The following is a 13,994-nucleotide window of genomic DNA, read 5'->3' as shown; positions in this document are numbered from 1 at the left end:
TCCCCACCGAGTCCACCATTCACCGCCTCTTACCAAGTGTCACCTGTCAATCAAAGTCACCACCTCATGAACGCTACTTCTGAGAGCTTTCTGCTGCTAACTCCGTGGCTAGCTCGGCGGCTAACTCAGCTAACTGGCTAACGGTAGACTATAATAGTAGTAGTGTGTGCTGAATGTATTTATACCTCTACAGCAGCAACAATTCAAATCTAAATGGTTGAAATGCTTTTTACACCTTTTTTAGAAATACATTCATGACCTACTTAATGTGTTTAGAAGAAAATGTCTGAATTCATTTAACACGGTCTTTAAAGCTACATTAATCAACATTTTATCTATTGTAATTTTATTTTATGTATTGTCTAAATGTCTTGACATGAACCTACATAGAATTTTCACCAAATCTGAAGCTTTACTGAGCTTTTAGACTCTTTGTTATTGGTTTTCCAACCTGTATACTATATAAACCAACAGTACCATACAATACCTGCCTAGCTCCAAACTGCAAACCGTTTCAATGAGGCACTACAATAGCAAAAAGTTAGAAGCCAAATGCTAAATGCTACTCTATAAATGACTTTGAGCACTTTTTAGTTCTGTCCTTGGTGCTTTCTCTTGGTTTACACCCAGATATTTGTCGTCTACAGGATGTGAGCGTTCTTGCCTTGCTAAAAGTTCAGCAGGCTGTGTGCTCGGTCACATGAACCCATTTTCCTGCCGTCCGCTTCTACGCAACTGTTCACAGTCATTAAAAAAAGGTCCATGGCCGCGGGATGAAGAGTCAAGTGTTTAAATCCCTCGTCTCCGGGACTGAACATCCTCTTACGGCTGACCTCAGAACAAACCCCAGGCAGAGTTTTCTGTCCTCTGTCGCCCTCGGTGCATTCGCTGCTAGGACGTAAAGTAAGTACTAAAGCGGAGCGAAACATCCGCTCTGATTTAACAGAGAGAGAGAGAGAGAGAGAGAGAGAGAGAGAGAGAGAGAGAGAGAGAGAGAGAGAGAGAGAGAGAGAGAGAGAGAGAGAAAGAGAGAGAAAAATGTAAGTGAGACTGACCTGGTGGCAGTGTGGGTTGGACTCTCTGCCGTACGAGTATGAACTCCTCTCTGATTTCCCTGCAGGACGAGGAAAGAGAGAAGAAAGGGAATATTTAGTATGAACAGGGAACAACCAACAAAACACAAACACACACACACACACACAATACAGTATGATTATTCATTCATACATTCATACATTCATTCATTTATTCTTCACTTTCCAAACTGTGTGTGTATGTGTGTGTGTCATTCTCTCTCTTAGTCACTTCTTTACAGTCTTAGTCAGCACTTTAAATACATTAAATGCATGAGATGGTAAAATTGGTTTGATTATTGATTCCTAAATTGACCGATTGACTCAATAAGGACACATTTGCTCACTCACTCAATGCCAGTAGGACGCACTATTGCTACAATGGATTTTACAATGGATACACAAATCAAGCAGTTTCTTAGGAACACCTATGCCATCTAATGCAATCCGATACAACAGCTCTGCCATTATACATGTTTAGTTTTCGTTAACATGGTGATCATGGTTTATTATTGAGTTGGTGGTGGGTGGTTATGATGGTGGTGTACCGGAGTTATTGACAGGTGTTCCTAATATTTTGTCCACCCCTGGGGTCAGAATATTTCCCTGGAACATTAAAAGTAGATGTCTGTGATAAAGTTACTCATTGACAATTTGTTGAGGAAATGCAGTGAAAGATGTTCAGTAGAAAACAGCCAAAGCCAGTTTTCCTGATCAGAGTCTTCAGTGTATGTGTGTGTGTGTGTTTTCTATGTTTACTGCTTGCGGATCTCCCAGTAGCTTACTTTGAATGTAGCTTACAACAAAACAGACATCTGCTGTGCCTGCGATGCATAGATCTATATACAAGGAAGAAAAAAGTCTTTTTGCTAGAAAATCCAGCTTTGAAAACCAAAATAGCACTTTCATTCTCCACATTCTTTTAGCTGTGTTTAGATTGTAGATTGAGTCCTTTTTGCATGAAGAGACAAAACAAACCCAATATGAGACAAGATCTACAGTCTTCGGGTGGCATTTCCAAACACCTACAAGGAAATAAAAGGAAATCCTTCTCAGCAAGCTGCTGACGTTATACAACCATTGATGTTTTAGAGCAGAACATCATTCTACAGATTCAACCCGGATTAGATACTTATTCCAATCATCCCAATGCAACCAACACAATGCTACTTTATTCATCCTTGTAAGGTCAATGGATCAACAGATACTCACACAACAAATCAACAAGATCACATAAATAACAATGAAAGGCTAAAAACTTATGAGAAAAAAATAAATTAATATAGATATTATAAAAAATATTAATATCTAAGGGAAAAAGGACAAAACTCAAGAAGAAACTAGTTGTTCTTAAGGTTAGCTGTACAGTCCATAGCATTGTTCTGCACTTCTCTCCTTTTCTTCCATTGGACAATTGTTGGTCCATGGAGACTCAATAGTTTAGGTGCTAGGCAACCATGTCCATGGAAGAACCACTTAGACGCTCTGTAGTTATCACCGTTGTAGACTTTTTTTGGTTCCATTGGGGACCACATAGTCCAGACACTACAATACAATAGTCAACAATAAAGGCTCAAACACTTTCATAGGCCCTACCAACTACTCCAACATTGTAGCAACGATGTAGAAACCATGTATGAACACAATAGAAACCACCTGGATTACCCTAGAACCCTCCAGCAGCTAACACTAACACCATAAAAACCACCTTCAATAGAACCAGTCACATAGTTTGCTTAAAATAGCTTCTGGTCACATACAATTTAATGGCGTAGAGCAAAGAAGGGCAAGGAACAACTGAAGTTCTCAACTGAAGAGAAAACGGTCTTCTTGTGTACAGAGTTGACATTCAACAAGAAACAGTGGACAAGGGTTCTGTTTTTTTCACTGTGTGTGAGTGTGTGCATGTGTAATTCGTCCCCCAGTCTCAGTCACGCTCACTGATTTGTAACATTGCCCACGATGGCCAACAGAGCAACTAAATCGTGTCATATGGTCACAGCGGCCGACCCTAACCAAGCGACACTTTAGCAACCTACCCAAAGTCTTCCGAAGGCGTCTTTAGATCCTTTGCAGCCTCACAGAAACCATCTAGTAATGCCCTGATGCCGAATTATGCTTCATGTAGTTCCAGCTGTATTTTTTGGCATTAAGTTGTGACATTAACTTTTTGTTTTTTGTTTGTGCACCTGCAACATTCGTGGTGAGTATTAAAGTATTTACGAAATCATCTCCATACAGCAATGAATTGACCGATGTGACTCATGTGGTCTTCACAGTGATCCTGACCATTGTTTCTGTTTTTTGAGAAGGTGGGCAGAAATTCAAACTTTCTCGTCAGACCCCCCGATACTGCTGTAGCATAATATAAGCTTCAACCTCCAACCTATCAATGCCCTGATATGTAATTCCAAGTGGTGCTTTTATGGTACGATAACTACAAATGATCTCTTGACTCTTTACACCCTCTTTACACCTTTTTGTCATTTTCACCACATATGTGAACTGTGGTTTTGTATCATTTTGTGTCCTTTTTGAAGTTCTGTCCTTTACAGTGTACAGGTTCCTTAAGCTTTACCATTACACCTGACACACACTTTGTGGATGTGAGGATAAAAAAGGCTGACCTCACCACCCCGAATCTGTTTTAGAACATCTTGGGTCAGACGTTCGTTTGAATGAAATCAGACACCGGAACTCTTTAAATGCGGGCCAAGGTTTGATCAGTACATGAACGGGGAGGTGAAGCCTCTTTGGCAGGTAACCGACCATCATTTTAATACACAAACCGAGCGCGAGCGGCTGGGGATTGAGAAAAAAAAAAGAAAAGGAAAAAAAAGGCGTCTGATGAATTCCGAAAATGCACCGACCGCCGCGGCGTGTAGACAACAAAGCTAATTTCCTCTCCAGCTTCTGAACAGGCTTTCCTCTTCTCTGAGCTGCGGGGACCACTTTCGAGCCTATTTTTACCACACAGACCTTCTTTTTTGGATAAAACCTTTAAATCTTCAGCCAGTCTAAATATCAAACCACGGTTAGTGTGTAATTACATTCTGCGGTCGGTGCAGCCGTACGAGATGAAATGGAGGGGTTTTATAGCGAGCGTGTGTGGAGGAAAATAAAGCGTGTACGTGGTGAAGAGTTTGAATCAGGCGTGTATAGACCAGTGCTGAATACACGCCAACGTGGTAGTCGATGCAGAAGAGGTTGATAATTACAGGCGTACAGAATGGGAATGTGGTCGACTGTGTGTGTGTGTGTGTGTGTGCGTGTGCGTGAGTGTTTTTGTGTGTGACCGATACAGCGGCCTCGGCTTCAGCTACGACTGATGCCAGCTGGACCGGTTTGGCACGTATACAAAGACTCCCACACACACACACACACACACCACAGCACACAACACACACACAAAGTACTGAAAAATCACTGGCACAGATGCACGCACACATACACGCACACAGACACACACGTGTAAATGCGTACAGTATACATAGATAGCCCCATATAGACACACAGACACACAAATGTAAATGTACTTTTGCACGGTACCGAAATATATCCACACACAGAAGGAAGCGTGTTTAAAAATACTAGTCAGGACCACACACACACACACACACATACACACACATACACATACAGTTAGAGTTAAATTTGACATCACACACACACCTTAAAATACCAGATCGTGCATAAAATTGCACAATTAAGATGCACAATTTGTACTAAGAATTCTACATATACATTAAGTGTTAGAGAAAAAAATAATTATATTCAATATGAATGATTCTATAATTCTAAAGGTTTTACTCTAGGGAAAGATGAATGAAAATATCTAACAGATATTTTACAGGATTTATCCATAAAATAAATATGAGGAAAAAAAGCATGAAGTGCATTCTTTTATTTTAGTTTCTGTTATTTTTTTCCCCGCTAAAAGATTCACAGGTTAATTCATTCATTTTTTATTATATTGTAACAATTACATTTTACTATAAATACTGTGTATGATATTTGAGAATATTTAAAATCTGTAGTATGATCAGTTAGTGATTCTTTCATTCTTTCCAACATACCACACCATATTCATTGACCATATTCATCATATTCACGACTTGAGGAAAATTAATAGAAATTATTAACAATATGATTAATTATATATTAATTGTTTATTAAGTCACACTGACTACTTACATTTAATTTTAAACTGTTATCAATGCCAGACTTTGACTTTATTAATTTTTCACACATAAAGTTATATGTGTGAAAAACAACTTAAATGTCCTTTAATTCCTTAAATATCTTTTTTTTTCTTGTGAGATATAAAATAAATAAATTTTATATATAAATAAGCCTGAGCATAGTATAAAAATAAAGGAGACCACAGATAAAAATAAATAAATGAATGTAAATCAGTAAATGTGGCCTTCGCCCTGACTGGATGACTAATATGGATCAAGCGTTTTGCATCTATAAGACACCTCTCCTATTCAGTACTGACAAAAGAACTTTATTATAGCCCTCACATGCACTGCACTGAATCCACTCCTCACATTATTTCTGTCTGGTTGCATATACAAGACCTTATAATGGAGGAGGGGGGCCGGCTTTGGCAGGAGTTTGGTCCCTTCTGCCACAGCAGCCCTGAATAAAAATACCCCGTTGAGCCCTGTGTGTATGTATAGATGCAAATATCTGTACGTCAATGTGTGTGTGTGTGTGTGTGTGTGTGTGTGTGTACATGTCTATGTGTGTGAGGATATGTGAATACGCAAGTGTACATAAGTATATATACTGTATAGGTTGTGTGTAATTGCACATTTTTAACATTAGACAATAATGTAACACACACACACACACAAACACATACACACACAAGGGGAGCTGATGAGTAGGTAAGGTTAGATGATTTTGAATGCCAATAATGTCATTTCGATTTATTTCTTTTTTTAAATTCATTTATTATTTTATTGGCAGCCATAACAGCACCTGCTGCTTTAAAAACAAAAGTGAGTAGCCTATATGTATGACCGTCTCCACTCTTCATATAAATTATAAAATATACGCCTAAAAATACCCAAGAAACATTTAGACAATATTCATATTTCATATTCTATCAATATTCTGTTATTTTATATTTAACTAAATAATTAGGCCTATTGACGTCACATTTTCAGCCTTCCATCAATTATCCAATGTCATAACAGTTTATCTATATATACACAGGTGTGCTAACGCCTTCAAAATAATGGTCAGGTCCATGTAGTATTAAAGAGGAACAGGGAAGAAGACAGCAGTGTATGTCTCTTCCTTCTGTCTTTTAATGCAGATATTATGATTAGAAATAGAATAGAAATAAGTCATGTGACTTTATTGCAATATTGTGATTATTTTTAGTACTGTATGTAAAGTCTGTGTATTGTATTTTAATTTATGGAATACAGCTAATCAATCAAACAATGAAAAGCATCTGCAACAAATTTATGAATGTGTGTGTCTCTCTCTGTGTGTTTGTAAAGAAACAAGACAAAAAAGCTAAAATGTGCCTTGTTAGAATTTCAAAAATATATTATATATAATAATATAAATGCAAAATGTTTCTGTATAATTGTGAAAAAAAAATTGTTCATAACTTCATGTTCTACCAAAATAAAGCAGTTTTATATGCTTGAGAACTTACACTGCTTTCATAAATTGAAGGATTTCTTTCAATTAAAAATCATGAAAATAAACCATGTCACTACACGCTGTTTATCATGGGATTTGGATTATGCTGGTCATAATTCTCTTAGTTACACACAAGTGAAGATATCAATGACCCCAATACATAACCTACTAGAGTCTGAACTGAGGATCTAACAACTGTACAACAACACTTCTTTACTTCTGTCCAAACACGATGTGACCTTTTCACCTCCACCCTCTCAGCAGGCCCAGCTCATACTGCACACACAAACAACTAAATCCCTGGTGTTTTCATTTGGACGTAAAAGACAGAGCAGCATTAAAAAAAAAAAAAAAGGAAAGGAAAAAAAAACCCTGTGGTGAATGGTGAATGGATACACACACACATGCGCACACACACACACACACACACACACACACACACACACACACACACAAACACACAGAAACCAACAGGGAAGCTTCCAATTCCAACCACAAAGTGCATTACTTGATAAAAAAGGAGAATTTAAAAATAAAAAAAGACATCACAGCACCGAATATGTTTCAATAAAAAGCATTAAATCCTTTTTTTGATTATTCCTTTAAAACAGGCCTCTGACAAATAATAGGTTTTTAATTTCCTCCTAATTGTGGACATCATTTTTTTCTTTTACTTTGCCACAGGATCTTCTGTGATCTACCTTTAGAGATTAAGGGAAACATATACTACTAAATAAAAAACTAATAAAAGTATAAAATCTGACAATCACAGATGTAATACATTTCTTCTTTCTTACGTAAAAAATCATACAGGAAGCAGTGAAAACCCTTCAGGAAAATCAAATATTTATAATTACAAAATATATTTAGTACAGCGGCTGACAAACAACATTACTGCAGCAGGGATTTAAAAAAAATTCCTCTGTCAGTTTAATACACAATGTCTCCGATGCTATCAGACTACTTGGATTGAATCCCAGCAGAACCTCCTTCCTTCTCTCCTGTCCGCTCGTCAAAAGAAACGATCTATGAGAAACTTTTCTGGGTTTACTAAATGGGAAAGCACTTAAAGGAACACTGTCAACTTCGAAAGGTTCTTTGACAAACCCAGTGCTCCTAGGACAATTTTTTTAACGTCAGAGAGTATACCATCTGGAACCTCCTCTTATAGAAAAACTGCAATTTTAACCATTAACAGCATAGATGTGAGCAGGGCATTCATCCACAACCCTATTTGAAAGTGTTCTCAAACCATGACAGTCCTTCAAGGATCCTTTGACATTTGCTTTCTTATAAAACTGCCTTCATAATTGTTTCTCAACCCCAAACAATGCATCAAGAACACCAAACGCAATGGCATTCTTCACCTTTCAGATGACACTTCTGTAATCAGTTCTTGAACCTTGACAATTTCTAGAAACCACCAACAACCCTCAAAAGAACGAAGAGCATTGTGTGTTGTAGAGCTCGGCTGTGCCTCTGTGCAACTGCTACATAAAAGATTGATGAACCACGTTGTTCTTTCAAGGAACCTTGTCAACCTCAGAAGAGTGACGACAAACTTACTTTCAAAAACGTTGACTTGATCTGACAATACTTCCAGGAACTCATATCAGGTGTTAGAAAATTCAAACATGGCAAGGGGCTCTGAAACCTGAGGTGTTAACCCCTTAAACCACAAACTTCTCAAACCCTCATGATACTTCTAGGAATCTTTGAAAATTGTGAGTTCTTAGAAGAAGACAAAAACAATGCAAGTGCTTTCCATGGATGTTCACAAGATGGGGGTTCTTTATCCTTAGAAACCACCTTGTAAGGCATGCCTGTAAGTTTCCTCAAAACCTCCAAAAAAATGATGTTCTTCAAGTCTTTTGTTTGAGTGTTGAGGAATTTAGTCACGTGACTGCCGACCTCTAAGATATGGGCTCTGAGCATTCGTAGAAAAACCCTCTTAAAAGGGTTCTGAAACCTATACGGTACTTCCAGGAATCTCCAATGAGTTTGAGAGTTCTTAGAAAACTGCCTTCAAGAAGACTTCTGAAACCAGGAAACAGGGGATCTTAAACCTCTGAAAGCTCACTGAAAATCCTCTTTGTAATTGATTCCCAAAGACGAACAGTTTCTAGAAACCTCAAACAAGCATTCTTCGTTTTTTTTAAGCTTCCTCAACAACTGCTTGGCCGTGTGTCTGCTGAAGTCTTAAGAGCAATTTGTGCATTTAAAGCAATTGGAAAAAAGTAACTAGACGTGAATGTGGTCTGTGTGGTGCAAAATGTGAATGGCTCCAGACCTGCTTTGCAGTCCAAACCCACCTTGACAGTTAGTACCGTAGAAACCACTTCTGAAATGATTGCTGGATTAACCAATTTGTCAATCAATGACAATACCCAAAATCTACTCTTATCTAAAGTCCCTTTTAAAGGATTCATTCCAAAAAATGCACTCATTATAGCTTCATGATTCCCTCCCTTTAATATCTTTAAAAACTTGAATGGCTGACATTTTTAGGATGTTGAGGGAATGAAAGATGAAAATAACTGCCGGTAAAAGCCTTACAAGCAACCACACAGCCATGATGTAACAGGTTTGAATCAGACACACGATCATTCAGCTATGTCTGTTTCTAAATCGTTGCTTTCTATCTCCACTATCAGTCACATGAAGCCAAGAGAAGCATCGGATTGTGTCACATCTCAAAAGAACTCTTTAAATGAAGGTTTTCTCAACTTGACTCTACTTCCGCTAACCTCTACATTTCTCTGAGGGAACCCCGCAGTGACATTTTTTTTTCTCTTCCCCCTGGCGACAGACCCAAACAAGCTCATTGGCTATGAGGAGGACCCCCAGACAAACCCGCCGCTCGTTAGAGTGTGCTGGCTGCAGAGGTACAAAAGGTGGAGGAGGGGAGGTCAGCCCACTCTGCTGTATAAAGCCCATAGAGAAGTCGGTGAGCCAGGAGGACCAAATCCCTGCTAATCCACAATGGCGAGAGACAGGGAGGAAACACAAATCAGCTCCATTACAAGCAGCGAGGCTCTGCAGACTATTAGCTAGTATCACACGAGCTTTTAACAAGCCCTTAACTAAACTAACTGTGATTAGATCATAACATCATCATTCCAAATTTGATCCTGTTGCAAATCTTGATCGGAAATGATCGGATAGATTCTAAATGAGCTTGTTGAGATCATCAGATGCAGAAGTCCACATCTGATTAAAGTTGATTTTCATACACTTGTCATGGATTTAAATAAAGGAATATGTCAACAAAAAAGGGCCAAAATTTCCATTTCAGTGTGATCATCAATTTTTACAGTAGACCCATAGCATGTGAATCTATGTGACATCTACAAATGGGATGGGTGGTATTCCTCTTTAATACTCTAAACCGGTCCTTAAAAATGACTTTATCTCTTATCAGTTCAAATATCTGAACTAAAACCAGATGTTTGACGTTAAGTTTTAAGATATGAATCTATAATATGTAAAACACCATTTCACATATATTTCAGCAGATGTGATTCTTAGATATTTCACATAGAGTATGTAACACATGACTTATGAAATATGATTATTTTAACATTTAACATGTGGTGATGAAAATGAAATCACATACATTGTTTTCTGTCAATTATTTAAAATATAAGAGTATTAAAATATAAGATGTTTTTTTTTCTTCTCTTTCTCTTTTTTTTTCTTCTCTTTGTAGATTAAAAAAACTGACTAAAATACCTATCCAGTATCAGTATCAGTGTGTTAGACCTGTTTTAAGGTAATTTCTGGACATTTTTGATGTTATAAGATTTCCTTTTCCCCCTTAAACCTGAACCTTGATCTAGAACCAAATGAAAGCTATAACATGAACCCTTCCTCTACTTCCGTCTGTCCTTGTGAAGAAATTTAATTCTTATTTAACATGAAAATTCAACAAAGAATTTCACTCTTGCTTCTCCCTTTCCGTTTCTCCTCCTGTATTTGACCCTGACCCTGACAAACACAAAACCACCTTGAGTTCGGGCGACTTACAAGCTACAGAACTCTCCCTGCCCCTCTCTCTCTCTCTCTCTCTCTCTCTCTCACTCTCTCTCTCTCTCTCTCTCTCTCTCTCTCTCTCTCTCTCTCTCTCTCTCTCTCTCTCTCTCTCTGTCTCTGTGTGTTTGGATGAAGGCCAGCCTCAGAAACCCCCCAAAAAGCCTGTCTGTCTCATCAGTGCCTCAGCCTTCACAAAAGAGACCGCTTCTCACTCTCTTTAACTTCACCACCAGTTTTTCTTTAAAAAGGTCATTATCATCGATTTACTGTTTTCTTTCTTGTTTTTTTTTTTTTTTTTTTTAAAGCGGCGGATTGGTCGGGGGAAATGCTTCGCAGAGACGAGGCCGACACGACACACAACACACGACGGGATACGAACAGGAGAGAGAAAACACTCAATACATGATCCAAAAACCAGAGACACACTTACTGCGTGTGCGTGTGTGTATGTGTGTGTGTATAAATAGTGGATTTTGTCGGATTCGCCCACACAGCAGAAGCCCACAAACCAACGTCGCTTTGTATTCTGGTCATGTCTGCTTCCTCAAGGGCCGAACAGCCTTCAGACCTGAAGTGTTCTACTCTTTTTTTTATGTTTATTCTTTTTCATCTTAAGTTTTTATTGCTGTTTGTTCTTTTATTTGTACCATCTTTCTTTTCTTTTTTTTGCTTAACTGTAGTGCCTCAGTATTGTACTGGGGGACTTACAGTAGATATCTGAGTGTCGGTATTGTACATAACATGGAGGTAAAAATCTGAGAGATGCAAAGAGAATCAATCAAATATCAAAAAATACAATAATCTAATGAATATAATCAATTAGCGTCTTGTTAATATTCATCTTAGTTAGTTTAATAACGTTTAAACAAAGCGATGACATCAGCAGTAAGTCAGCTACAGATGAGGTCATCGGTCAATCGCTTGGATCAGCTGCTCAGATGAGTTGTTAGTAGGGAAGTGAAGAGAAGAGGAGGATGATAGAGGTAGAAAGAGGAGAAAAAGAACCAGAGTTTTAAAAAATGAGAGCGAGAATGGATGGATGGAATAAAAAAATTGATTGGAGAAAAGAAGGATGAAGAGAATAAGAGAAGATGATAAGGTTATATCTCCCTAAAAATATGACAACAGATTATTTACCAAGTAATTCTGTGTGTGTGTGTGTGTGTGTGTGTGTCCATCTCCTAAAAAATAAAATAAAATCAATAGAAAAAAATCTAATTCCATCCATCACTTTCATATTCATCACTTCATTTTGACTGTTTTTCTTCCTTTTAGTTTATCTATTTATTTCCCTTCCTTTATTATTCTGAGTCATCTTTTTTTCATCCAGACAATGTTTCTTATTTAATTCCTTCAATTCTATTCATAGTTTTTTAAAATGTTATTGTTTTTTATTCAGATTATCCAACATGAAATAAGATGTAGTTTTTCTAAGAGTGAGTGATGATGAGAAAAATAAGGGATGGAGTTTCTTTTTCCCCTCAATTAAGCTATTTTTATTTTTGATTTATATTCTTTTTGTTTTTTATTCGTTTAGTTTTCATTTTTGATTGATCAAGAAAAAAAGATGGAGTTATTTTAGGCCTTATTTCTTCTTTTCTCTGATTGATTCTGTCCATCACATGTGATATCTCTCACTCATCGGTTTCCAGTCTGATTCATCAGGAGGAAGAAAAGCAGAAAAGCGAAGAGATGGAGTTGTTCTAGGAGTCGATGTCTAGACTCTTTTCTTTTATAGAGAGCTGAGAGACACGTCGAGTCCCCCCCCCCCCCCCCCCCACACGCGTGAAAAGAAACACTCAGAAGACATGATCTCCTCTGACATCCATATAATGAGTCCATTTTAATAAACTATGTGACTAATAGTGCGATTTGACGAGGATGGTGAGATGACGGGGAGGAAAAGAAAGAGGAGAGAGAGAGGAAAGAGAGGAGAGAGAGAGGTGGGGAGGGAGGAAGATGGATAGAAGAAGGGTTGAACTCCCTCTTCCTGCATGCTGTGTGTGTGTGTGCGTGCATGTGTGTGTGTGTGTGTGTGAGAGAGATGGGGGGAGGGTTGGACTGTGCAGACATGAATCATTCTGAGCGATTCAAGCGTTTCCATGACACCGCCGGGCACCGGTCCAGAAGTTTCTACAAAGTCTGAAAGGTATCAGCACACACACACACACACACACATATCACACACAGCATCTCACACACACACTCTAAAACATTTCCGGCAGCGCTGCATTTGAAATAATCTATATATTTATTCATGGCGTTGTCTTCCTGTGTAAAGCGTAACATTTATTTTTTTTGGGATCAACATTAATTTAACAGACGATGGTCGATGAGTAACCGTCGTCTAACAGACACCCTGCCGCCACCCCTCCTCACCATCGCCACCATCCCCCCCACCCCACCCCACCCCACTTCAATCCCAGCAGGCATTTATTTCTTGGCACCGGAGCGAGTGAATACATCAAACAACAGATGAACGTATACGAGCGGGCGAGGACGACTCGAGAGACGCAGCATCCAGCTCACATCTGTCGGCTTCTACCTTCAGCCATATCAGACCAGATCAGACTGCTGATTGGACCGCCGCTACGATTCTTCACTTCTATTTATTTTCTTCCTGCGTTTTCTTCATTTGTATATCTGACAATTTCACAGAAGCATTTTAAGAACGTTCAAAAAAGTTACTTTAAATTCTCTTTATTTACAGTCATTTAAATGTCACTTCTTCTTCTTTTAAAACTATTTCCTGTATCAGAAATAGTGTTTTAGGTTAGTTCCTTCAAAATAAGACAAAGTTTAAAGTATTTAGGTTTTAATATCCACTTTGAGCTCAACACACTCCTGGTATATTGGGCTTATTTTAACAAATGTGGTTACTATAGTTACCTGAAATCGCAGTTAACCTTTAGGCTGAACTGTGCAGACCGGTTAAATATAGAAATATAGCTACTTAGTTCATTTTCATACACTTTTAGGACATTTAGTGTGAAGAATCAATGAATCCAGTGTTGTAAGTCAGGACAGTTGGATATCAAATACTATTAAAGTATTAGAAATTATTCACTGAAGACAGTTGCTGCTGATTTTTGTGTACAATACGCACGCTGTGTCCAACCCACACATACTTAAATACACAATAAAACAACTGAAAGCACACTCGTCATAAAAAGAAACCCAAATTACGACACGAAACTCGGAACAAGCTGAATAAAATACTTT

The 13,994-nt window shown here is 38.1% G+C and overlaps 1 protein-coding gene across 3 annotated transcripts in view; it reads right to left on the bottom strand.

The window, feature by feature from the left end:
• The window catches only part of LOC128380019 (transcription factor 4-like), a 217,940-nt gene that overhangs the window by 110,116 nt on the left and 93,830 nt on the right, over positions 1 to 13,994 (bottom strand). For 2 of the 3 annotated variants that reach the window (XM_053339681.1, XM_053339680.1), the window contains exon 6: positions 1,056 to 1,114. In XM_053339681.1, the coding sequence (XP_053195656.1) occupies positions 1,056 to 1,114 (59 nt within the window). Of the gene's footprint in view, positions 1 to 134; positions 138 to 1,055; positions 1,115 to 13,994 lie in introns of all 3 variants that reach the window. The other variant, XM_053339682.1, reaches the window with a different exon arrangement.

Source organism: Scomber japonicus, chromosome 19 (assembly GCF_027409825.1).
Source record: "Scomber japonicus isolate fScoJap1 chromosome 19, fScoJap1.pri, whole genome shotgun sequence".
NCBI lineage: Eukaryota > Metazoa > Chordata > Actinopteri > Scombriformes > Scombridae > Scomber > Scomber japonicus.
The sequence above is the reverse complement of the archived record's forward strand: the minus strand, read 5'-3'. Positions and strand labels throughout refer to the sequence as shown.